The sequence below is a fragment of the Phyllostomus discolor genome, chromosome 8 (genome assembly GCF_004126475.2).
Source record: "Phyllostomus discolor isolate MPI-MPIP mPhyDis1 chromosome 8, mPhyDis1.pri.v3, whole genome shotgun sequence".
Lineage (NCBI taxonomy): Eukaryota > Metazoa > Chordata > Mammalia > Chiroptera > Phyllostomidae > Phyllostomus > Phyllostomus discolor.
In genome coordinates this window covers 49,197,683-49,224,155 of record NC_040910.2, presented here as the reverse complement: position 1 = coordinate 49,224,155, position 26,473 = coordinate 49,197,683, and the positions used below count along the sequence as shown (strand labels likewise).

At 51.4% G+C, this 26,473-nt stretch overlaps 1 protein-coding gene across 3 annotated transcripts in view; it reads right to left on the bottom strand.

Annotated features, from left to right (window-relative positions):
* SLC25A42 (solute carrier family 25 member 42) overlaps window positions 1-25,849 on the bottom strand; it is a 30,872-nt gene extending 5,023 nt beyond the window's left edge. Inside the window, exons 1-4 of one of the 3 annotated variants that reach the window (XM_028520813.2) lie at window positions 25,746-25,849; window positions 4,685-4,797; window positions 1,755-1,860; window positions 142-412 (exon numbers count right to left, since the gene is read on the bottom strand). In XM_028520813.2, the coding sequence (XP_028376614.1) occupies window positions 142-192 (51 nt within the window). In that variant the 5' untranslated portion in view covers window positions 193-412; window positions 1,755-1,860; window positions 4,685-4,797; window positions 25,746-25,849. Of the gene's footprint in view, window positions 1-141; window positions 413-1,754; window positions 1,861-4,684; window positions 4,798-8,853; window positions 9,174-25,745 lie in introns of those variants that run through there. The other 2 variants (XM_028520812.2, XM_036032625.1) reach the window with 2 other exon arrangements.
* Between the last annotated feature and the right edge of the window lie 624 nt (window positions 25,850-26,473).

The following is a 26,473-nucleotide window of genomic DNA, read 5'->3' as shown; positions in this document are numbered from 1 at the left end:
CACAAAGGGTGTCTAGTTGATGTCTGTCTGGTAGCCTAGCTTTGAAAAATATTCTTCTTTTCTTTATTAAGTAACACTTGCTCTGTGTTCAAATATAAATCAAACATGAAAACATTGGTTTAAAACGTCAAGTCCCCTCACCACCGCCCCAAGGGTAGGTGCTCTCCTGTCGGTTCCCAGGGTGGGCTTCATCCAGGCGGAGCTCGGAGTGCCAGGGCTGAGGGGGACGCCTCGGTAGCCCGGGCTCCTGGGAACCAGCCTGGGGAGGACCAAAGGGGAAAAGCCTCTCCCAACTTCCCAAACCCGGGCCGCCACGGACACCTGCCAGCCCAGCAGGGCAGCTGCTGCCAGCCCCAGAGCCAGGAGTTGGTGACCTAGTGGCTCACCTTGGCAGAAAATCTTTTTGAAGACACTGGAAAAAATACAAAGGCACACACACACAACACAGACCATTAGATGCGAAGGATGGGACCCCCCCACCCCAAGTCTGTGTGACCCCATTGTAGGAAACTGGTCTGAGCTGGGCAGTGACCACAGCCCCCTGAGAATGCCCGCCCCACCAAAGAGCTGAGTGAACAGTGTCCTGAGCGGGGTCACTCCCCTCCCAGGAAACTCCTTGCCCTCTGTGCCTGGCCCCTCTGCTTGCCCACTCGGCCCCAGGAAGGGGGATGAGCCACCATCTCCCACCCTCCCAAGCTGCCTGGCTGCACTGTCACCAAGGGCCAGAGCCACGGTGGCCGCAAGGATCCAGAGACACAGGCCATGAGGGTGTTGGTCTCACAGCCTCTCCCTCCTCACTTCCTGAGCTTCTGCTGTGTTCCCAGGACACCTCTGCACTTGCGTGTGCGCAGACGTGTGTGCACCTGTACTGCCTTTAGGGTTACACGCAGCTCCCCGCAGGGTGCTACACTTCAAGTTTGCCAGGTAAAGATGCAGCCAACATGGGGGAACAAACACGGAACGAACACAGGGGGGCGCAGCCTCATGCCTGCCCTTCCCACAGCCCTTGGGTTGATGTTACTGTCCTCGTTGTATAGAAGGAAACTGAGGCACAGAGAGCTAGGGGCCAGCTCAAGGAACAGGGGAGGTCTTCTCTTCCCAAAGAGCTGAGGGAGGGGCCCAGGTGGTGACCATGCTCGTGCCCGGCATGGAGCAGGGACCGGCTGCCATCTGCAGTATGGAAAGGCCTCATTTTCAGGGCACTCTGGGCTTGCTTAACCCCAAGGACAGAGAGAGATGGTTTCTTCAACTGTGTTCCCCAAAAAGACATATTCATGTCTTCACTTCCAGTACCCACAACTGGCCTTAGGCAGAAACGGGGCCTTTGCAGATATCATAAAATTAAACTGAGGTTGTACTGGAGTGGGGTCAGCCCTCATCTAACGGGTATCCTTGGAAGACGAGGAGAGGACCCAGGCATAGAGGGGAAGGCAGAGACTGGGGTGACACAGCCACAGCCAGGGATGCCTGGGGCCTCCAGAGCTGGACAAGGCAGGAAAGCTCTCGTCCTGACCTCCAGGGGGATCCAACCCTGCCAGCACCTTGAGTTCAGACTGCTGGCCTCTGAAAGCGTGAGAATAAACTCCTGGTGGGAGGTGCCTGGTGTGATGGCCACCCCAGGATGCCAACAGGGTTTCTAAGTGGATTTAGGAAGCACTTTAAAAACCAACTTGCAGTACAGTTTGGGGGTGCTGTGGAGGAGGAGGGTGACCACCTGGCTGTATCTCTATCACAGATGGACAGACAGCATTTACCTTGGAAGATGATTTTGGTTCGGTCCAAGGGAGCTACTGCCGTTTTGGCAAGAGCGCCAGCCAGGGCCCCAGACAAGAGGGAGCTGAGCACTTGCCTGTGATCACTCTGCAAGAAACACACACACACGGTCTGTTGTGAGAGAGGGAGGGAGGGAGGGTCTGCTCCACAGAGTCGGCACTGGGAGGCTCGCTCACCTCGCCCCTCCACCACCCCCTACCCTGGTCCAGAGCTGACAAGTGTCCAGCAGCTTGAGTATCATGGCTCTACTGGGCCCCACACAATCTGTGGCCCTCGGACACTTTGAAAGCCTCCCAAATGACAGGGACCGCCCACGTGAGAAGCAGTACCCCGCCTGGACCATCCAGTGAGGTCCTGCGTTCCCAGGGGCAGCCCACAATGAGAATAACTCCAAACACAAGAGTCACCCCTGACCCGGTCCACTTGCAAACCTTGGTCCTGCCCACCCGGGTGTGCCGGACCCTTGCATCGCAGTGTTTCGGGACAAAGTCTCGAGGACCCTTGTGGTGGTGGGGGGACTGGCAGGGGTGTTGGACAAGAGGATGCTGCCTGTGTCAGGACTTCAGGAACCAGTGTCTGTGGCCATTTGGCCAAGGCAAGGGTGACGATGCCAGTGGCCAACCCATATCACATGCTCCCACAACCGTCTTGGGGCCAGCACTTCCCTTGCTTCCTTCCTTCCCTCACATGTCCATCTGCACCCTAAGCATCTCATCGGTTTGGAGTCTCCATTCCTCCAGCTGATTCTTACAAGCAACCACAGGGAGCATCCTGGAACATTCCAGACTGGAGATGCCCCTATCTTGCCTCAGCCCACAATGAGCGAGAATGGCAAGGGTCAGGTCATTCAGTGATCCCAGGAATCCATGAAGTCCCATGCAGACCAGGTGCCCTGGGGACATGCAGTATAGGGTGGGGGTAGTTATGATCCCCTTGCCCTGCATGGGGCCACCAGTCTACGGAGAGAGCAAGACATGAACTAAATCTCTGACAAAGGCACACAGTCACCAGTCCAGGTAGCGGCTCCGCAAGGAGGCTGGCTTCTGCCCAAAGAGACATGGAGAGCCCCCACAGTGAACAGGCCATTTCCACTGTGACCAGAGAAGAGGCGGCTCCTGTGGCAATCAGGATGGAGTGGCGAGGCTGAGACCAGAGAGGGTGCAGCCAGGGGAGGCTGCCAGGCATTTGGGGGTAAAACTGGCAGCTAGCTCAGGGCAACCCTTCGCCAAGTTTGCTCAGCTCAGTGGTGACCCAGGGGTGCGGGGCTGGGCCCTGAGTCTGTCTGCACTCCTGGCCTGATTCTGACTACAGTGACCAAAGGATGGCCTCTCTGGCCTCCCCTTTGTCCTCTCTGACACACTGAGTGCTGTCTCCTGGTCCAGGAGACACCCCACTCCCAGATCCTCTCCCATGTGTCCCAGCTGCTCCCAAGGGATGTGTACCCTGCAACCTGGCCTCTACCCTGCATGGCTCCAGCTCCTTCCCATTAATGCCCTAGCATGCCTTCCGCCTGCCTAGCCCACCCCTCCCTAAAAGAACAACTTCTAGAGAGGCATTCTTCCTCCTGTTTCTGAGGCAGAGCTTCACCAGAGGTTCCACCTGCTCCTTGCTTGACATGGGCATCACTGGGGACTCCAGCCTTTCCTGGGTTACACAGCAAGGTCCTGCTCGTTGGTCCCATTGGTTTTGAGAGATGTGGATGTCAGAAGGATCAGTGGTACTCCTAGCACCAGTTCCCTGGCTCAGTTTCCTCTCTGTGAACCAGTGAGCAATGCTCACCCCCACTGTGAGCAAAGGGAACAGCCCACAGCAGCCCACATGCCTGCCCGCACCGGAGGCAAAGCCAGCGTGTCCTTTTCGCCTCTTTCAGTGGGTTACTCCCAGTACAGTCTGAGGTTCTCACAACTCCAAGGCCAGCTCTGCGAGTCTGGAACATGTGTCCTTAAACCCTGCTCTCAAGGTGGCTCTGGGACGCTCTGAATCCACTTCCTGGCTCAGCATAGAAGGCTCTTACTGCCCACAGCAGTTTATTCTTTGAAGAGCTCAGGACGGGCATCATGAAGTGGTCAGTGTGCCTGTGTCCTGCATGGAGGGATCCTGCAAATGAAGTGCGAGGCAGATGGTCCGATGGAGAGAATGGGGCCATCACGGCCTGGCCGTGAGCTCCACGAGAAGACTCTGGGCTTCTTAAGCAAAGAAATAGGATTTCCAGGGTGAGCTCCCATGTCAGGTTGGCCAAGAGGACCAAGACTGATGTCAGGTGGGTGGCTAGCACAGAGGAGGATGTGCACTGGGTGTCCAGGCATGTGATGGAAATGGACAGATCTCTTGCTGGCCAGCTGAGGGGATGTCTCCCTCATGCTCTGCTGGGAAGTTCACGCAACTGGGAGGGACATGCACATCTACTGCAGGCTCACCCTCACTGCCCCACATGGTGTGGTGATGGTGGCCCGACCCACTGGCCCCTGAAGCAGTCCTCCCACCTGCCTGACTCTTTGCAGGGCCATCTGACTCTTTGCAGGGCCATCTGGGAAAGGTCAGGAAGGTCGGGAATATTCTGCTGCACTGCCCCAACCTCTGAGCTGGTGGACTCTCAGACCTGCTTGAAGGCACCTGAGCTGCACCCAGAGCTGGGGTGGCCCATCCTCATGGCAGACCCTGAGTTGGCTGAATCTTTTGTGTGCACAGATCTGAACGAGAACAGGGCTTCTGGGCACCTTCTGATGTCTCAGCTGGTTTGGGGCAAGGCTTTGGCTTCTGGCCCAGTGCTCAGGGGGCTGAATTCACATCACAAGTGGGACTGTCAGCATCCCCCCCCACCAGTGTGTGTGTGTGGGGGCTGATATGTGATGGGTGCATATGCACAGAAGAGGGACCCATGAGGACACACACGAGGAGGCCAGGTACTTGCCTTTGAAGAAACGGGTGGGGACAGGATGGCCTCGGCATCCTCCTGCAATCGCACCGCGCCTTCCTTCACACCATTACCCATTCCAGGCTGCTGGGGACAATGGAGACTTGGTCCTGTGGAATGAGGTGGACACGAGACGTGGTGAGAAAGGGCCTCCCCCATCCGCCTCACGCCCTGGTCACTTGAAACCAGAACCATCTGAGTGTGATTTTCCTAACCTGGTGTCTGTCTCCCTACAGGGAAAAGATGCTGCACCAGCATCCAGATGCCACAGTCCTCTCCACTGATGGCATAGTCATTTACAAAAGCCTTTCTACTTGATCATCACAAAAGGCCTCTGAGTCATCTGCTATTTTAATCTCGCACATTGCAATGGGGCAGGTGGGCTCAGAGAAGTCAAGTGCTCCTGGGGAGGTCACACAGCGGGAGGCAGGGCATGGAAGGCTGAGAGGCAGAGGAGTGGGACAGCCAAACACCCACCGGGCTCCAGACAGCTCAGACCCGAGCCTCTGTCCACAGAAACAATTTTAGAAAGTGAATCTTTTCTTACTGTATGGCTGCCTCTTCTTTGTGGCCGAGCTTATAGCAAAGGGCCCTAATGCTTGAGGATTCCTCGCTGGGAACCTACATTTATCCTCTGGGTGGAAGCGCACACAAAGCTCAGCCAACCGCAGTGAGGGGACCGAGAAGACAAAAGGGTAAAGGACAGGTGACACCAAGAGGCTACCATGCACCAGTGTCCTTTGAGGTCTCGGTTCCTATGCTTTAAAATGATCCAATGAATCAATACATTTTCCTGTATAATGATGCAAATGACGCAGATGTGCCCTGAGCAGGCCGGGGAAGTCCCTCTTGCCTCTGGGTCCTGCCAGGCACTCTACTCCAGTGCCAGTGTGGAAGGTTCTAGAAAGCACAAGTGGGATTCTACTTCACTGACCCTCTGCCATTGTTTCCTACTCAAAACAGGCTCTGGAAGGAAGCAGACCCAGCTGCTTTCAGAATGGAGCAGGAAACACAGGGACAGGCCCAGAGCCACCTAGAGTGCCCAGGAGAAACCAACACCCAGGGGGTGTGATTACAGTGCGTGGGAACAGAGGTGAGTCAGAGACTTCCCAGTGGCCAACTCGGGAACAATCTGAGCAACAGAACCAACAGAGCAGTTCTGGGTTACAATCCAAAGAATAAAATATCCCCACGAGTCCACACTAGTATAAATGAAGGATTGAATGAATGATTGAATAAATAAATAGGGAGACAACTATCCCATCAGAAGAATCCCAAATAATTTGTGCCTATTCTGCACCCTCAAGGAAAGGGAGCAGGACTTCCCACCCTTAGGTGTGTAAGTAGTGACTTCCTCCCAAAGGGACAGGAAAGAGGGAAGAGGGCAGCTTTACAGAGAACCTGACAGACACCGCCTCAGTCAGGGGGTCAAGGCCAACATCACAGTGAAGAGCCATGTTGACGGCATGTGCCCTGGTGTCTGTGTGATGAGAAGAGCCCTTCACGTCTGTGGTTCCCCCCACCCCGTCGCCCCAGTCCAGCCGTAAGAAAAACACCACACACATTCCAACTGAGGGCGCCCTACAAAACACCCCACCAGCTTCAACAATGTCAATGTCACCAACCAAGGAAGTCTGAGAAATTGTCTCAGCCCAGAGGACCCTATAGCACATTAAGGAGCCATGATGCCTAAATATTGTATGAGCTCCTGGGACAGAAAAGGGACATTAGGGAAAACAGAGAACATGTGAATAAATTACGGACTTTAGTTAACAGTAATGCATCGGCATTTTGGAAAAAATACAAACAGAGCCACTTTAAAATGGACCTGGAGCTGCCACCCCAGAGAACTGCCGTGCATGTCTTATGCCTCAAACCTTTGGAATGTTGACACAGGGCAAAACAGCCCTCAGAAGAACACTGTGTGCCAGACAACTGTTTGCAAGGATACCAACAAAGCCAGCTGGACTAAAAATTTAAAACATTGTTTATAATTAGTGTCACTATGTTAGCTTATCTGCACCAGTAGAAATGCATTCCTGCTATTGATGTCACCGCTCCCCTTCCTTTCTCATCGATGCCCGTTGCCTTGTCTCCTAATTGGAACACGATTTGCGTTTCTGCCTGAATCAGTGCTTTCCTAATGGCTATTCCTTTTGATCTTAAATACATGCTTGTTGCCTTTCATTTTGGCCCTTTTTTTTAGATTCACAACTTGTTCATTAGTTTTGATCTACGTACCATACTAAGGTAAGATGTTAAAAGGGAAGAAGCTGCGTGTGTGGGGTGTAGGGCCTGTGTTATGTGTTGTGTAATTTTTCTGTAAATCTGAAGCTGTTCACAAACATAAACCAGGCCTCAGCAGTGTTTTCAAGGCAACCGCTGGGGTGTTGGCCTGTGGGACGCACTGAGACTGCATCACCCCCACTCTAGCACCTCCAGCTGTGGCTCACACCACCTCAACGCTCGAGGCCCTGGGGATCATCCTTGCGTCTAGGCGCAGATGGTGCTGCAGCTTGTGAGCACGATGAATGTGAACACATTCTGTAGAACCTTCCTGAGGAAGGAGCCAGCCCTTTGTGTACCTGCAGTGGGTGAGGAGCCTGTGGCTGGGCTCCCTCCCCCAACTCCTGCTCCAAGTTCCCTAGGAAGGTAAGTACTCACGGGCTCAGACCCCGGGGCTGCTCCTGGAGCCCACTGGACCTGATGCAGGACCTGCCCTGGTAACTCAGTACAGACGGCTCATCCAGGGCCTTAGTGGGGTGGAAACAGTCAGAAACAAAGTCTGCACACAAACTGGTGCAGACCTGTAAGAGCGTGTCACTGCAGGTGGCAGAGGTTTGAGGTTGGTCACGAGGAAGTCATCTGCAGGGAGCTGAATGGTGGCTTCCAAAAGACACATCCACACAGAACCTATGAATGTGATGTTCTATGGAAAAGGGTCTTTGCAGATGTAATTAAGGTAAGAATCTTGAGATGTGATCATCCTGGATTTAGGATGGGCCCTAAATTCAAGGACAAGTGATCTGTTAAGAGACGGAAAAGAAGCCCTGGATTGAGCCCTGTCCTATGAACCAGTCGCTGGTTCGATCCCCAGTCAGGGCACATGCCTGGGTTGTGGGCCAGGTCCCCATTTGGGAGCTTGAGGTTTCTATCACGTATCAATGTTCCTTTTCCTCTTTCTCCCTCCATTCCCTTCTCTCCAAAAGTAAATAAAATCTAAAACAAAAAGAGAGTGACAGAGAGAGAGGGAAAAGGAGACCTAGAAGGTGAGGCTGGAGTGCTGCCTCAAGTCCCTAGCTGCAGAACTCCTGGGGCTCACAGCAGCTGGAGCTGTGAGGGACGATGCTGATGCCACGATATTATTGACTACAGCCCCTCCCTCCCCGAGAGCCTCTGCAGGGAGTGGCCCACACAGACTTTGAACAATTTTGAACATCTAAACTCCAAAACTTAAGCCACAAAATTTTGTGGTGATTTATTATGGCAACCACTGGAAACTAAGCTAGGGCCCTTGTTAGGAGAGAACCTGGGGTGTGCCAGGGCCCCCTACACCCGCAGAGCAGGCAGTCTCAGCCTGACAGCTACTTCTGCCAGGGCCCCTATGCCACCCTGCCCAGCTCCCCAGGATTGCAGGGTAGAGAGAATGTTCTTGCCCTGGAGGATTGCAAAAATGGAGGGAGGGGGTATCTCAGGGTTTCATCCCTCAGGCCAAATGCTAATTTCTCTAAGAAATAAAGAGCTCTTTGCTCTTTCAAATCAGTTTTCAAAAAACAAACAAACAAAAAACACAAAAAAACAACCAACAAAGACAAAATAAGGCAAAGAAACATCCAGGTCACCTGAATGAAACAACTTAAAAATATGACAGGTGCCCACCTGTGCATGTGATGGGAAAGGCAGGCGCCACCCTAGGGAGGGCTGTTCGCATGTCCGGGGCCACAGTGCAACCGTGCGGCGTGACAGGGTGTGGAAGGAGGGACACCCAGGGTGGCACCTCTTTGCCTTAGGATATGTGCTGAGCCCCAACACTTGAGTACAAAGACCTGCGAGCCGGTAAGGCCACCGCTGGCTGCTGGCCCCAGTGAAGGGGAGGAGGGAGACATCTCTGTCTTGTATGGCCATGGGAGACTGCCACCTAGGTTTTTACTGATGGGCAAACCGACCTGGATCTGGTGGGGCGCTGCCCAGGGGTGAAGCACAGGAACAGACCAAGAATTTGCAGTGTGCTGTCAATGGCCATGGGGACGTGCCAGATGTGACAGGGGCCGAGGTAGAGGGGACTGGACTTTTCCTCAGTTATAGCTGACATACGATATTATATTAGTTTCAGCTGTACAACATTGATAAGACAGTTATATAATGACAAAATGATCCCCCAATAAGTCTGTGCCCATCTGACACCGCACACAGTTGTTACGATGTTATTGACTATATAGTCCTATGATGTAGTTTACATCCCTGTGACTTTTTATAACTGGCAATTGTACATGCACTCACCAGTAACAGAGAGAGGACGTAACCCAGGTGTGACCACCCCCCCGCCCCCAGCCATAGTGCCCTTCTGTGGTCAGACCCTCTCCATGCTCTCCACTAGTCTCCCCCCACAAACAGCCACGTGATTCTGAATTCATGCACACTGGCCCCAGGGAGGCCTCCCTGCACTGAATTGCACCTCCTACTGCCCTGCACGGCATCCGGGTTCAGGGCAGTCACCAGGTCCCTTTGCCACTGGTGTGGGGACACCCTGGCTGGGTCTCCTGTGTATATGCCCAGCACCCCCAGGTTGGGACCCCTCATCTATGCTCAAGAACGTGGGCTCCTTGGGCATCATCAACTAAATAGTGACCAATGGCCCACATGGCCCAGGTTGAGGCCTGTATAGTGGGAGGTCTCAGATGACACAAGCAACCCACGTGTCAGAGCCACCTGCTCCTGCTCTGACTTCCTTCAGCCTCTGCAGCACCTGCTACCCTTCCTCTCCCTGGAGCAAAAGGCCAGGGATTTGCACCAAGGGAGGCAACTGGGCAAGGAGGGCTCTTAATGTTCTTTTGTTTCTCTTGTACCTCATTCCTTCTCTTATTGCTAGTAATACCAAATTTCTTTCTTTTGAAAAAATGTTTTCATATGTTTATTAGCTAACTAGTTATTTGTGTTAAGAAATCTTTTTAACAATAATCTGCACTAAGAAATACATTTTACATCATACATTCACTTATATTCACATATACTCATGCATTCATGCCATAAAGAAAACGTTTCAGGAAGTAAAAGATAGCTTTTATTTTTTTTAAAAGTGCCATTTGCTCTCCTCTACTTAATTTCAGTAAACCTGATTACAACCAAGTAAATTTACTTCATGAATAATGGGTCTCAACCAGCAAACACAAACCACTGTGTTACACACTGTGATGTAAGAAGTGATCTTCATCTCTTTGTTGTTAAAAAAAAGAGACAATAAAAGACAAATGACTCATCACATATCTAACTTAATTACAGTTTCAGCCAATACCAGGAGTGGAATATTAAATCAGTCAATCTGGAGTCACCTGGTCAACAATGGTAAGATCACCTGCTTGATATACATACCCCTGCTGTCCTCTAAATGAAGGTGACCTTGCCACACAATCTACTCATTGCTATTAACCTCCTTGTCCCACCCTTCCGCCTATAAAATTGTACAGGTTCTCAGAGCTCCTTTCTGTTAGATGGGATGCTGTCTGATTCATGAATCTCTGAATAAAGTCAATAACATCTTTAAAAGTTAGTTGGATTTTGTTCTGTTAACATTATATATTACATTATATATGAATATACGTGTACACTCAAATACATGCACACATCTGGGAGGTACCAGGCCCAGGCGGTGCCCTCTTGTGTCTCCCGTCACAGCAGAAAGGTGCTCTCTGGGGTCACAAGTGCCCTGAGTTCTCCAAGGTTGAGGAGTATGAGAGGGAGAAGCAAATCACAGCCCAGCTGCAGGGGGTGCAGGGTGAGATGGGGTGGCCACTTGCTCAGGGTAACACAGTCTTCCTTGACAAGCACTTGCACACCTGGCCAGGACTTTTAGGGCGAGGCAAAGCCCAGCTGGTACTCGCAGGCACCATTTTGAAGGGGACACAGACTTTGGTTTTGCTTCAAAACCCACAATTGGTCTTTTCAGAACAAGTCACTTGCAAACTCAAAGATGGATTCTTAATAAAGTGGTATCTGGGCAGGGGAGATGGGATGTTAGATCAGGCCAGTTATAAATGTTTGCTCCTAAAAAATGTTAACTCATACAACTCGATACTAAAAAAACAAGCAACCTGATTTAAAAATGGGAAAAGGATCTGAATAGACATTTTCCTAAAGATATACAAATAGCCAGCAGGTAATGAGAAAGTGCTCATCACTAATCATCAGGGAAATACAAATCAAAACCACAGTCAATTATACCTCAATTTAAAATATCGAAATTATAGTGAGATATCACCTTACACTTGTTAGAATGGCTATTCTCAAAAAGACAAGAAATGCCCTGGCCAGGTGGCTCAGTTGGCTGGAGCCCTGTCCCACGCACCGAAAGGTGACGGGCAGGTTCTCATCCCTGCTCATGGCACATACCTTGGCTGTGCACTCGGTCCCCAGTGGGGCCATGTGTGGGAGGCAGTCGATCGATGTTTCTCTCTCCCCACCCCCCACTCCCCTAAAATCAATAAGTGTATCTTAAAATTCTTTTTAAAAAGTTCAACTACACAATCCTGAATTCAGAGTGAAAGCTGAGGAACCTCTGAAGTGAGCCGCCTGCATGGCCTTGGATGGTTCACGGACGTGCAGAACAATGTGGGGGAATTGGGTTTATGTGAGGTTTGTGGTGGAGTCTGGGATTGTTCCCGAAAAGTACCTTTAGTGCAAGAAAAAAAAATCTGTAACTATGTGTGGTGATGGCTGTTAACTAGACCTACTGTGATTATTTCTCAATGTACACAAATATAAAGTGATTATGCTGCACACCTAAAAATACTATAATGTTATGTGTCAATTATATCTCAATAAAAATGCAAACCCCACCCCCACCCTTCAGGCAAGAAAGGCAATATACACAGGGACAAAGCACAGACTGTGCATGACAGCAGGACCTGACCACCACTTCTGCATCAATCAGTCTAATCTGATGGGGACTTGGTCAGTGACTGCAGCCTCCCTAATTTTTGCTCCTGCTTTTAACTCCAAATATACAGCCCAACCCACAGGCAGCAAACACAAGGCCAAAGGGCAAAATCTGGCCCTCCACCTTGTTTTATCTGGCCCAGCACCTTGTTTCTACCCGGCAGCAGCACTGAGCTCTCGCTTAACAGTTAAGGAGTAGTTACATTTATACAGTGCTAAAACTACATTCAGCCCTTTGAAGACAACTGCGAAGCTGATGTGGCCCCTGGTGAAATGAGTTTGACACCCCTGCCCTAACCAGTCACATAGGCTTCCCTATGCCAACAGCCTTTGCGGGAGCCCTGGACCCTCCCTTCTCGAGAAAGCCCCTTCTCCCCTGCCTGCCTTGAGTCTCTGCCAAATGCAGGAGTGGCAGCTGGCCCCCTGGCTCTGGCAAGCTCTGAATAGCAGGCTCTGTTCTCAGTTGGGTTGTCTTCCTTTATTTCCACAGGTAACTTATGAACAGGGAAATCCCACAGAAGCATGTTGGGGGCACTGGGAAGGATACAACATCGCTTCTGTGGGGTTCCTTCCAAAAGCACACAGCCTCCCTCTGATCATGAGGAAATACCGGACCACACTGAGGCATGCTACAATGGATTGAGACGTTCTCAGCAAATGTGTGAGGGCTGAGGAAAGACCAAGGAACAGTCACGGATCAGGGACGAAGTAAGAGACGGAGGACTGAGTGGGAGTGTAAGCCTGGACCAGAACGGGAGCATCACGGCAAAAACCGGGCAAATCTGAATTGGCTCTGGAGATGAGTCCGAGCGTTGCATCAGGGCAGATTTCCTGGCTCAGAAACTCATGTGGTGACAGAGATGCTAACACAGGGAGAAGCCAGGTTGAAGGCAATACGAGACTCTCAGTAACTTTTGTCACTTTTCTGTAAGTCTAAAATTTTTTCTGAAAAACCCTACTGGAAACAATGCATTGAGAAATCCAGTAGCTTCTGGGATGTGCCAAAGCATTCAGAGAAACACATTTCAGATGCCTGTGGCTTTTGAAGAGCTGGCCCAGTGACCTGGCTCCTGTCTGTCCACTCTGTGTCCGAGCCAGGGGCTCAGCATTGTGGGCAGGGTAGGGGGCACCAGCAACCGTTGGAGCCCCGTGAGAGCGATTTGAGCTGTGTGGTCTGTGGGGTGACCAGTGCTCTTCCTGGCAGGTACACTCTGACCGTGGCGTCTCCTTGGAGCTGGGTGCTGGGGGTCGGCAAGTGTGGGGCCTCAAGCCAAGGCTCTCGCTGGGGCCCAACTCTGGCTCTGCCATGGGGTGAGAATGGGGCAAAGGGAGACGCTCTATACAATGGCAGCTATTGTTTATTAAACCCTTTGCTCTGTGCTCTCTGACCCAGTTGGCATCAACCCAGGCTGCTTCACAGATTGCAGAGGCTGAGGCACTGGGAGTCCTTGCCTGAAACCACTATGGTGGTAACCGTTGCTGCCGACCGCTGGGGCACTGCTGGCTTATCTCCCCACTTTGGCAGTGAGACTTGGAGAAGCATGACCAGAACAAGGGCCGAGGCAACCCCTGTCTTGATGCACATGCAAAACAAAAACAAAAACAAAAACAAAAAAAAACAAACAAAACCAAGCTTCAAAGCCACAGGGAGCCCAGCTTCCAAGCAGTCTCAATACTATTTCATCCTGAACGATTCCCCTTTCCCCAAAGGAGCTCCAGTGCAGGGGAGGCAGACAGGAGGCTCTGGCTGCACCCCGAGGGCCCCTGAAAGCACAGACAAAGCCCAAAGCACAGATCCCGGCAGCTGCAGGAGCCAATCTGGTGAGCTTAAGGGATAGACATCAACGTGTGGCCTGTGGGTCTGAAACCCCACTGTGTAGACGGAGGTGTAGAGTTGGTGCGGGGCACAGGGCCGTGGCAGTATGGGGTGGGGCGCCTGCTCCTGCTCTGCATCCTGGTCCCTGCTGCCCTCACACCTTCCCTCCACCCCAACGCTCACTGTGCTGCCCTCCCCCTACACCAGCCCAGCCCTCCAAAGGGCACTCAGGGCCTGGAGCCTGGCCAGTGGGCACTGAGGGGAACGCACTCCTTCACTCCTGGTAAGAAGACCTGACAACAGGAATGGTACCACCAGTAGGACCAGGTTGGGAGGCCCATGAGCAGGGGCCGGAGGTCCTACAATCCTCTTATCCTGACACTGAAGGATATGGTTCTAGAAAGGGGAGCCATAAGGATCACCTTGGTTCAACATTTAAAGGGCTGTGGAGAGCTGAATAAAGGCCCCCCGAGATGTCTATCTTAACGCCCTGGAACCTGTGAACATGCTACCTTATATGGCAAGGGGACTCTGCAGGTGTGATCAAGCTACAGATCCTGAGGTGGGGAAACCTTCCTGGATTATCAGCATGGCCCCCGTGTCATCTCATGAGAGGGAGGCAGAAGGGTTAGAAGAGATGTGACGACTTCAGAGAGCTGTGGAGATACTATAGTGCTGGCTCTGAAGTTGGAGGCAGGGCCATCAGCCAGAGCTCGGACGTGCTTCTGGGAGCCAGAGAAGGCCGGGCACAGGCTGCTTCCTAGAGTCTCTAGGAGAAGTGTGGCCCTGCACACTCATTATGGGCTCTGACCTCAGAACTGAAAGACATAGGCCTGTGTGGCTCTCTGCCTCTGTATGTGTGACAGTCTGTTACAGCAGCCACAGGACACTGACACAGGATGTCACAGGAAGAGGTGCAGCTTTTGGGGGGTGGGGACCCTGTGGACAGCTCAAGGGAGTCACAGAGAGGCTGATTCCAGGCCAACGTAAGACAATGAGATGCCAGAACAGCCAGCACTGCCTGAAGCCCAACAGCTGCCCAGGAGGATGGTCATTCAGTCTCCGTGCCTGCCCTGCCAGCCCTGGGGGCATAGCAGTGAACAGGCACTTGGCCTGCCTTCATGAAGCAAGCAAGTCACTCAGGGAGTGACACAACTCTGAAGGAGGCAAGCAAGGAGTTGACCATGTGAAAGGGGCTCAGACTCAAGACTGGGTGGCTGGGCCAGCCTCCCTGAGAGACGGTGTTGGGGCAGAGGCCCCAATAAACAGAGAGTAGGCAGAGAGTTTGGTAGGTGCTGCTTTCCAGGCAGTGACACAGGAGGTGCCCAGGCCCTGGGGCTGGAGCTAGCTGACCAGTGAGAGGGAGGGGAAAAGAGTTGGGTTGAGGGAGGCAAGGGTCACTCTGGGCTACAGTTGGGGAGGGCACAGTGAGGCGGGGAAGTCCAGAGAGGACACCTATGGGGTTACTCAAGTGAGAGGGTAGGGTCTTAAGGAGGGACTCAGGAGCCCACCCAAGCTCTGCCTGAGACCTGGGGTTGGTGGGGCTGTTTTCCAGCGGGGGAAGCTCGGGTGGCACCAACGTGGGGGCAGGAGGCCCCTGTTTGAGGGCCTCACCCTCGACAGCATTGGCATTCACGTCCCTGTAAGGGACAAGTGGCCCTTCCCCACTCCCCCTCTCCAAGCTTCCCCAAGGAGAAGGGGCTGTCAGGATTTCCAGTCCCACCTGGTCCCACCACATCACCAGGGAGGGTATGAGAGAAAATCATACAAAGCATCCTAAGTTTAATGAAAAATACTCTAAAAACCACCCATTTGGTCCTGTCCTGGTGTCGCTTCCCTCACCCACTCACCCCTGCTTCATCACCCCCTGATGAGCTGGTCATAATGGTCATCCCTGTGGTCCCCATGGGTCTAGTGGTAGAGGGCTGCACCCTGACCTCCCCCACTCACAGGTCAAGGAAGTATCTCCTTGCGCAATTGGGGAGGCAGAGTCACAGGGTCAAAGCTGACTCTGCCCTTCACCAGGTAAGCACCCTTCATCTGCTCCTGGGTGCCTTGTGGCACCATCGGGACCCAAACACAGGACCATGTTCTCTAGACTCATCCTGCCAAGGTCTGCCTGAACCTGCCCCAGAGAACCCCGAGTCCTCCTCACACACAGGGAATATAGACGGGGCAGCCACTCTGCAAATCAGTCTGCAGGCTCCTTAACTAGCTGAATTTGGGGTTACCACATGACCCTGCAATTCTGCTCCTGGGCATGTGCAAAAATTGAAGACAGATCTTCTGCCAAATCCCTGTACACAAGGTTCACAGCAGCACTAGTGCCAAAATGTAGAAAGAGTCCAAATGTCCATCAGCGGATAAATAGGTAAACAAAATGTGGTCCACCCATACAGCGGAATATTATTCAGCAATAACAAAGCATGAAGCCTAATCAAGCTGCAATAGAGATGAACCTCGAAAATATCACACTAAGGGCAAGAAGCCAGACACAAAAGACTGTGTGCCAAATGACCCCATCTACACACACAGCAACATGACGTGATCCGGCCACACAGTGGAGTCTTATTCATTCTTAAAATGGAGTGAAGCACAGACACAGGCTACTACATGGATGAACCTCGTGAGTCAGTCACAAAAGGACAAATACTGTGTGATTCCACTTATGTGAGGTCCCTAGAGTAGTCAGCTCGTAGAGACAGAGAGTAGAAGCGTGGGTGCCCGAGGCTAGAGAAGAAGGATGGGGTGTTCGTGTTTAATGGGAACAGGGTTTCGGTTGGGAAGATGAAAAGTCCTGGAGATGGATGGTTGTGGTGGTTGTACAACAATGTGAATGCACTTAATGCCACTGAACTGTGCACTTTAAAATGGTTAAGACAGCCCTGACTGGTGTGGTTCAGTTGGCTGAGAGTCTTCCCCAAAAAGCAAAAGGCTCAGTTTGATTCCTGGTCAGGGCAGATGTTTGGGTTGCAGGGCCTCGTCTGCAACTGATCAGTGTTTCTCTCCCTCTTTCTCCTTCCCTTCTCTCTCTCTAAAAATAAATATAAAATCTTTTTTAAATCTTTAAAAAATAAAATGGTTAAGATGGTACATTTTATATTGTATACATTTCATCACAATTTTAAAAATTCAAGCACAGACAAAACTCTTCGGCGGTGATAAAGATCAGAATGGGGTTGCCTGTGCAGGGTATGACAGGCGGGGCACGGAGGAGCCAGTTGCAGGCTTGCAACACTCTGTACAGGCAACACTCTGTACATGTGTGAACACATGTGTAACAATTCTTTGAGTTGTACACTCGGGAGTTATTCAGATTACTGTGTAAGTTCTATTACAAATAAAGAGATTTTTAAACAGTAAAACAAACGAGCAAACAACCAAACACCAGACCTGCCCAGCCCCTTCTAGGCCCACTGAGCACTGTGTTCCTACACACCAGGGGACTCTAATAGGACCAGAGGGACAGTGTGCCCTACTTGCTATCCTTTCCCTTCCCCTTCCCCTTCCCCTGTGGAGAACACCTGCTGACGACTTTGGCAACGACTGAAAGTCTGGAGAGCGTTAAGCTGAAAGGTGGGCCACATGTGCAACGGATGTCCAGCCCCCTTCCTGGAGACAGCACCCTCGGCAGCCACCCCCTCCACCCCCTGTCACCTTGGACAAGGGGAGCTTACCCTCCTCAACAACCTGAGGGACCCTGGCCAGGTCATGATCTCACACTCCTGGGTTCAAAGTGCAAGATCCAAAGAGATTTTGAGGGTGTCCCTGGGCCAGGAGGTCCTCTTTCCCAGGGGAAGGGAAGTAGGTTGGCCTGAGGGCAGCGACTCAGAGTCAAAGCCAGGAGTGGGGAGGCAGTGTCTGCACACTGGGGATGTCCAGGGACCCAATGTGTGGGAAGAGCCTGGACTTTTCCAGCCTAGAGCCACAAAGCCCCCTTTCCAGTTCAGCCAGTTTGGGATGGGTTTCCAATCCCTGCATCTCCCAGAGCCCTGACCTGTGTATTTCCCTGACTCCTCCAGCCCTGGGGTGCATCTCCTACCAGACATAGCATCCTGTGGCTCCAGCGGGCCCAGCCTCAGCATGGTCTCCAGGGGCACCTTTAACAAGTACCATGAACTGGGATTCAGGTGTGTCTTCCCCTGTAGTGGGGCAAGAACTGGGGCACAGGTGCAGTGGGGCTGACTCCCTCTAACCCCTGCCCGCCACAGGGGGGTGGCATTTCCAGACCAGCCCCAGTGAACAAACGTTCATCTTTTCACACAGCATTTCTGTTCCGGCAATCTTTCCACTTATCAAACAAACAAACAAACAAAAAAAAACCAAAGTGAAGTGGGGTGGAGTAGGTGGTCATGTCAGCAATATAACTGACTGAACACCATTGTCTAGAAATTGTGAACCTGGGGTCACAGGATCCTAGGGATCCCAGCCTGTGAGCCCCACACTGCAGCCCCACTCCTTGTGCATGGTTGTCCTAATCCGCAAATGCAAGCAGGTGCACACAAGCATACATGTGCACACAGCCACACCCAACACCCTTGGAAGCTTCCTGCCCGGGGGACCATTCATGCCAGCACAGACATATTTGCACAAATGGGCAATCTCTTGGTCAATGGAGTGTACAAGCAGCCACGGAACAAATACCATAATGTCTTGGTAAATGGAAACCAATTAACATCCTATCTGGCTGTTGATAAAGGCCTCTCCTTTTTCCAGTTAATGAGCATTAACTTCTGCTTAAGAGAACCAAAGCATCTTACATAACCACGGCTCCCTGTTAACCCGAACCCAGCCAGCAGCTGTGTGTTCCTCCCTGCTTCACTCACTTCTGTGTGTGCCTTTCATACAAACTCTGGTAACTACAACCCTGTGCTACAGCCTCTACAGGTCAGACACACAGGCATCCAGTACTGAAAGCTCCGGAACATTCTGTAGTTAATCATTCTCCTTAGTCCTTGCACACAGTGCTGCCACACCTGTTGCCAATTGCACGTGGTGCAACCTAAGACAACTGAGGCCCTCAATGGTACTAAAAGGGTGTACTTGTATAACATCCAAACCCCAAAAGCCTGTGTTCTCACCACACTGAGCCTGGCCTGGCACTGGCACCTACTTAATTATTTGCTGGATGAGTGAATCAATTCCCTGGACATGCTGAGTTCTGCTCTGGCTGCATTCCCTCCATGCCTAGTGAACCCCTTCAAATCCTTCAAAGCCTGTCCTAAACATCCTGGCCTCCCCTCTCCAAAGTTAGCTGTCCTGTCTTTCACTGAACACTCTATGGTTCTCTGCTGTGTTGAGAGGGGCCACTTTCCATTTGCTTCCCCTGCTAGGCTGGGGGTTCCCAGGAAGGTCAGGGCCTGGGTCATGCTAAGTGTTCACACCACTGCAAGGAGGCAGGTACTTTTGTTCCTGCCTCCACAGTCTCTGCCTCATCCCCCAAGTGGGAACACATACAGGCTTCTTGCCACACCATGCTGGTATTCTGAGGGTTCGGCATGTGACTTTGGACTAAATCTCCCCAGACCTCAGTTTCCTCATCTGTTACTCTCTTCCCTGCCTGGTGCTGCTCAGATGGGTCACCGGTATTGGTTGAATATTGTTCGGCCTAACAAGGAGTCAGACAGGGCTGGGAGTGAGCCCACCTACCACCACTGATCTCCTGGCTTTCACCATTCAGCTGGCCACCCTCCATGCCAGGGCCTCTGAAATGGCTGAGCATGGACTTCTGGAATCCAGCCTCCCCACTCTCCCTCCTCCAGGTTCATCTCCCCACACTGTTGAATAAACTTGGATAGCAGTACCCCACTGCCCATCAAATGGTGGTCATTTAGGAAGCACCTGCCCCCCACCAAGCTCCCCACCACACCATCCTCACTGCCCAGCACAATAGTGGTTCAATCTCCAACTGACAGTCAGGGCTGGCCATCATTTGGCTCTGGCCAATGTACTCCAGGAAAAGGGGCCATGAGAAGCCCCCAAACTGCCCATTCTTCAAGGCCTGGTTCTTATGCAACCCCTTGCCAGATCAATGATAGACCAGCCACAGGCTGAAGCCTGACCAGTAGTGGGTAGCATTTCCCCATAATGCTACAAGCCAGGAGTGCCACCCTGTCCCCTCCCCTCTTAAGGCCACAGGGATCTTCCAACAACAGGCCAGGGGGAGAGTCTCACATACTCCCCTAGCTCTGAACTATTCTGACAGGTATTTTCAGGAGCGCCTATCCCAGAATCTCTGGGGATACTCATGCAGGACTCCTAAGCCCTCACCCAAGACTTCAGTCAGAGCCACTAGAGTGAAGCTCAGGAATCAGCCCTTTAGACAGGACATGCTGCGCCGACAAATACTGGGGACCTTGTGGGTCTTGGCTCAGCATGGCTATAATTGAAATATACAGTCACTTTTCCAATTCATCCCATGGCAAAGGCAAGGGGCCTGGAGAGGAAGCAACAGCTCTGACATCTCCGGGGCACATTTCATCACAGAAGCCTGGAAACCCTTCTCAAGGCCTGTCTCCAGCTCAGGTCCCCATCTCACAGCTGGGAAGGCCACCAGAGGCTCTGAGCCCACGCCTGCTGACCATGCTGACCCACAATGGCCTCAGCGTGAGCCGTCTCTTCCACTGGCCTTCCCGGAGTCTCTCACCAGTGCTACAGGTCAGGTCTCTTAGTATCCTCTCGGCTTTCTCTTGGGTCTCACATGTCCAGGCTCACTCATTCCCACTGTTCACAATGCTTTGCCATTGAGCAAACTCCTTAATGGCTTCAGATCTTGGGGAACCTTCCCGGGCCCCTGAATTAGCACCCTAGCCTCTGATCAGGACCAATCAATTACAGTGCCCTAATCACTTGGTGAGGGTCTGATCCACATCTGCATACTCCACTTCTGAGCCCCTATGTTTCTGCCTCCTCTGAACCTGTCCCCAGGACTGGCACCCAAATGCTGTATTTAGATTGTAGAATGAGGCTTTGAGTTTATTCCACTCCTGGAGGCCCTACTGATGGCGACATTCCAGGATGGTTTACAAACATCTGTGTTTAACAGCAACTGAAAGCACAGTGCTACAGCTACTTGTTTGGATTCAGACCAACCTACATTTGTCTGGGCTTCCCCATGTTTTCCTGGTGTGTCTTTGGGCAAAAGCCCCCTTGAGCCTTGGTCTCCTTTCTGTAGAACCGGGAGAACCTAGGACCAAGCTCTCAGACCAGTAAGCACTTGCTAAGGGGTGGCAAAGAGCAAAATTGACACATACACATTCACTTCTCTGGGTCCTTACTAGCTCGGGGCAGATGTCTCCACCCCAAGAAAGGGGGGCATGTGATCAAGGGAGCCCACAGGGGCTGTCCACGGGGCCATCTGGAGGGGCTGGGAAATGTACTCCATTCCACTGGCCTCATCTTGCCAAAAACAGCGGAGGCAGCTGGACAAGCACTTCTTCAAATAATGTCCTCAGGGGATTCTGGCTTCACAATTGTAGAGGTTAAATTGGGTCCTCCAAAGTTCCTATCTACCCAGAACTTCAGAAGGTGGCCTTATTTGGAAATAGGGTCTTTGCTGATATAATTAGTTAAGGATATTGAGAAGAGATCCTCCTGGACTTAAGGTGGGCCCTAAATCCAATGACTGGTGTCCTGAGTAGAATATACAAACACACAGGGAAGAGGGACCATGGAGACGGAGGCAGAGAGCAAAGTAATGAGGCTGCAAACCAAAAGACCCAAGGGTTGCCAGCAGCCATCACAAGCCAGGATGGATTCCTCCTCAGGACCGTCGGTAGGACCAACCCTACTGCCTTAGTCTGTTCAGGCTGAGGTAACAAAATAGCACAGATGCAGTGGCTTATAGACAACAAAAAATTATTTCTCATTGCTCTGGAGACTAGAAGTCCAAGATCAAGGCTCTGATAGCGCCTATCTTCTCACCAGGTCCTCACATGGTGGAAGGGTCTAGGGAGCTCTCTGGGGTTTCTCTCTAACGGGCACTAATCCCATTCAGGAGAGCTCCACCCTCAAGACCTAATCACCTCCCACAGGGCCCACCTCCTGATAACACTGCACTGGGGATTAGGTTTCAACAGATGAATGTAAGCATGAGACACAAACTTTCAGTCTATAGCACCTGCCAACACCTTGATTTTGGCCTTTAGTCCTCCACAACTATGACGGAATTTCTGTTGTTTTAAGCCAGCTAGTTTGCTATAATTTGTTACAGCTGCCCCAGGAAAGTAACATAGCAGGAGCCTGAGACCAAACCTGCCATTGCTGGCCCATCTCTTGGCTAGTGGCCTGGCCTTGAGGTCACTGCTCTCCTTCTGGACTGAAAGGGCACTCTGCTGGCAGATCTTCAGCAGAAAACCTGGCTTCTGGTGAACTCTGTTGAGACTCCGGAATCCTAGCACTCAGCTGCGGAAAAAGGTACTCAGTAAAGAAAACAAATGTTGACAAGTGCATTTTAAAAACAGCACAGTAACCAGGGAGGGGCTGCGGGAAGGGGAAGGTCGCTCTAATTTTTGAGCTGAGTATGAGTTTCATTATTCCTTCTACTTTGTTCTTTCATGTGCACACTATATACTTTTTGTTAAGCAGTAATAAAACCCAAACAAGCTAACAGCTCTGATCACCGCAGTATTCCTGTAATGCCTAACAGCCAAAATAGAAAAGAATGAAAAAATGGGATGGCATGTGGGAAAAGGCCTGATCTCAGTCTGATGACGCCCTCTACCTGGTGCCAATAACAGGAAAACACCAACGACTAAATCTTGAGATGGCTTCCGAAATTTAACATCTGACTTCTCTCAATCTCATCTGACACCCTCTTTCTTTTGCTAGATCCAAGTGGAAAAAATATTTAGCGGTAGCTGAATGGCTCTTCTAGCCAACTGTTCTTGCCAAGGTAAGACCTCTTGTGCCAACACCTCAGGACGTGTCCTGGGACTCCGGGCTATGCCCCATCAAACCCAAGGTTTCCTTCAGAGCTTTGCAGAGGAGGAACTCGAATAGTTCCTGGATTGAACTTTAATTTAACTTTGGAAGAGAAACAGAAATCTAACATTTAATTACCATCACATGGGCCAGAATCCCTAAGAGATGGACAGGAAGCAGGGAAGCGACATTCAAAAGGATCTCTTGGGTTGTTTTTTTACCTATCAAATTGGAGAGATCAGAATACTTGATTTAAAAAAATACCCTGGCTGCTGGAGGAGGAAACAAACATTCCAACTTCACAGCTGAGAGACACTTAACCACTGAACCTCTCTGGAGGAACATTCATCTTTCTAATAGACACATCCTTTGGCCTGGCCATTCCTAGGAAGTTGCTGCCTTGGATGTAAGCTCCATGAAGTCAGGGAGGTTTCAAAGTGCCTGCACCACACATGCTTACTACATATTCGCTCATGCATGAGTCTATCTATTCGGTGCAGCTGAATTTATAAAAGAAAGTATGAGTGACAACTTAGAGGCTGCATATAAATCAACATTATGTGCTTGATAAAATCTGATGCAAATTTACCAGTGGTTTAAAAGGGGCAGGGGATACACTTCCCCCCGCCTACGTCCCGCATCCCCCAGGCACAGTCTATCTCTGAAGGAAACAGAAGAAATTAACCATGGTGCCTCTGAAGGGAGATGGGGAGCAGGTACAGGAACACCCACCTATTTCACTATATGCCTTTACAACTGTCTTTTTGTTTTTTTTCCATGTACATAAATTACCTTGTCAGTTTATATACAAGTTTATATATTTGCATATGTATATATAAAATATATGCATGTATGTATACATGTATATATAAAATGGGTACACAGTATATGTACGTATAAATCTGTATATATATATCTATATCTGTGTATGACATCTACATATATGCACACAAAACACACACATTTTTAAAATGATGCCTTTTGAATTCAGACAAAATTCCAATGGCTTCAGTTTCCATAGGAGAAGCTGAAAGTGACATGACCCTCCACTGTCCGGCACATTCCAACATCATCTTCACAGGCAGAGATGGGGGCTGGTAGTGGTGGTGGGGTGGCCTTATAAGAGGCACTATACAATGGGTCCAACCTGTGGCCTGCAGACCATATGCAGACCAAAATGGCTACGAATATGGCCCAACACAAAATCATAAATTTACTTAAAACCATTTCTTTGCTCATCAGTTTGCATTAGTGTGTATTTAATGTGGGACCCAAGACAACTCTTCTTCCAGTGTGGTCCAGAGATGCCAAAAGTTTGGACACCCCTGCCAGGAAAGGAAATGTTATTGCTTTTTTTTTTTTAAGATTGTATGTATTTATTTTTAGAGAGAGGAAAAGGGAGGGAGAAAGGGAGGTAGAGAAATATCAGTTGGTTGCCTCTTACATGCCTCCAACTGGGGACCTGGCCCACAACCCAGCCATGTGCCCTGAATGGGAATTGAACAGGTGACCTTTTGGTTTACAGGCTGGTGCTCAATCCACTGAGTCACACCAGATGGGATACATTATGCTTTTTAACAACAGAGCCACTGGTCTCCTTCTGTGCTGCACACTTGCAAATCATACTCCCAGGATTGAAAAGTTTCAGAAAAAGTAGCCCCAACACCACACCAGGCTCCAGTTTCGCAGTTTAGGTCTAAGTGTCTGTTACATTAACTCCCTCACTGAGAGTGTTTCCTTACTCTGGGTTCATCAACTTCAAGGGTCCAAGGACCTCCTATGGTTCAGCAAGGTGCCTCAGTCTGTGAGAGTGGGGACCAGAGGTCCCACAACTACCTTCTAAATGACCCTGTTAGGGGCAGCACCCCAGAAGTTAAAGCCCTGCTCTCCCAGAATTCCCACCCCCATCCCAGGGTTCAGAGACTGGTGCTCCAGCAGCAATCAGGGGCTGTCCTTCCAGCTCAATTTTTCCAGACCCAGTCAAAGTCATGATGCCTGAAGAACAGCTGCAAGGATGGTGGGAGTCCCCTACCTTGCCAAACTTTCAGAGATAAACACAACAGATGAGCAAAAATGGGGGTGGTCCACAGAGAAGGATAAGTAATGCTTATGTAAGGGTGAGCTCTGTCTCAATTCAAGTCACTTTAGGCTTGTTAAATTTAAATTAAAATGGAGATAATTCTGGTTTTGTCTGGGATGGGACTATTCTAAGCCCAGAAAGCACTTTATAGACTATCATAAATCAAAAGATAATATTGGGTGGGCTTTTTTTTTTGGCAGGGGTGTTGTGCAGTGATCCTGAGATAGCAAGGTTTGGAATATTGAAGGGCCTTGGGGGCTGTTGGGGATTAAGAGGGCCGTAAGCACAGGTGCATGTAGAAGTACCAGCACATGCACTGATGATGGGATACGTGAGTAACTGGAGTGCTGCTAGGGCCACAGGGCAGGTGGTGATAGTGGGAAGCACCGGAGGGCCCTGAACCAGGTTGCTGAAGGGAAGGGCAGGGAGAGGAACACAGACCTGGATGTCAGCAAAGTCAGTAAAGGGATATCAACAGGCCCAGATGTGAGTAGAGGGCTGTGAGTTTGGGGTCACAGGCTCAGGTGTTGGTGTGGAAATGCAGGCCCAGTTGGAGAAGCGAGGTGGGGTGAGATGAAGGGGGAGACAGCTCAGGGTGTGGGGTATCATCAAGAGGGACGGTCTCAGGCGATGTGGGGGTGTCCATGAGTGGGGGCGCGGCATCAGGTGTGTGAAGGGGACCATAAGTGGGGACACAGACTCAGTTGCATGTAGGGGTGCAGATCCAAATGTGCGGGGCATCTAAACGTGGCCCTAGGGTATGTCAGTGAGGCGGACAGTCTCAGGTGTGTGTCAAGGAGAACGGACCAGGTGTCAGGTGCGCATGGACTGACAGTGAGAGGCTCAGATCTGGCTACGGTGGCCCCCAAGGAACACCAGACGCAGAGTGTGAGGGTCGGGGTGGGGGTGGGGGGGGAGCTTTGTCCTCTCCCTGCCCCCGAGACGCTGCTGTCATGTCTCGCCTTGTCCGCCCCCGCCCCAGGACCCATGACAGGGCCATGCCTCGTCCTGGCTTGGTCGGAAGGGCACTGGCCCCCCAAAACCTGCGGCTCCCCCCCACCCCGCCCGTGCCCCCCACGCTTGCTCACCGGCTGGGACTTGTCGCCACCACCGCCACTGCCACCTCCTTCAGCCGCCGGGGCTCCACCTCGAGCACCCCCTAGCGCGCGCCACGGGGAGGGGTCCATGATGCCCTCCTATTGGCTGAAAGACGACCAATCAGTGCTTGAGACGGCAATGACTGGTGAGCATAGAGAAGACGGGCAGCCCCTAATGCCAATCGCTAAGGGGTAGAGGCGGGGCTGTTGGGAGACATTCTGGGTCCCTGGGGTAGTCCCGCCTGGTGCGAGGTGCTGGAAGGTGAGGGTCTGGAGACAAGCGAAAATTGGCAGAAGACAGGCATCCCCGATGATCAAACGCTGGAGAACAAGAACGGGGCTTTGAGGTGGCCGGAGCAACTGGTGCCAGTGGAACGGAGGGAGTTGCCCAGAGGGCGAGGAGGACTGGTTGCGAAGCTGAAGATGGGCAGGCACGGCGACCAGTCAAAGGGCCGTGGGCGTTATGCCATGGGCGGGGCTTGAATACGCAAGGTGCTGCGTTTGTCCCTGAGCATGGCGGCCAGAGGTGCTCTCCACACCCTCGTCAGGTACCCTGAAGCTGTGCTGAGTGAACTTGAGCCATCACGGCTGCCGAACTTGTGGATAATGCTCGGTCCCCTCCCCGCCATTCCCCTGCAAACGAGGCGGAGAGGGTCAACTCGTTGGAGGTCACTCAGGCTCACCTCTGCAGTTCTGGGTTGGTGTGAAGACGTGGAAAG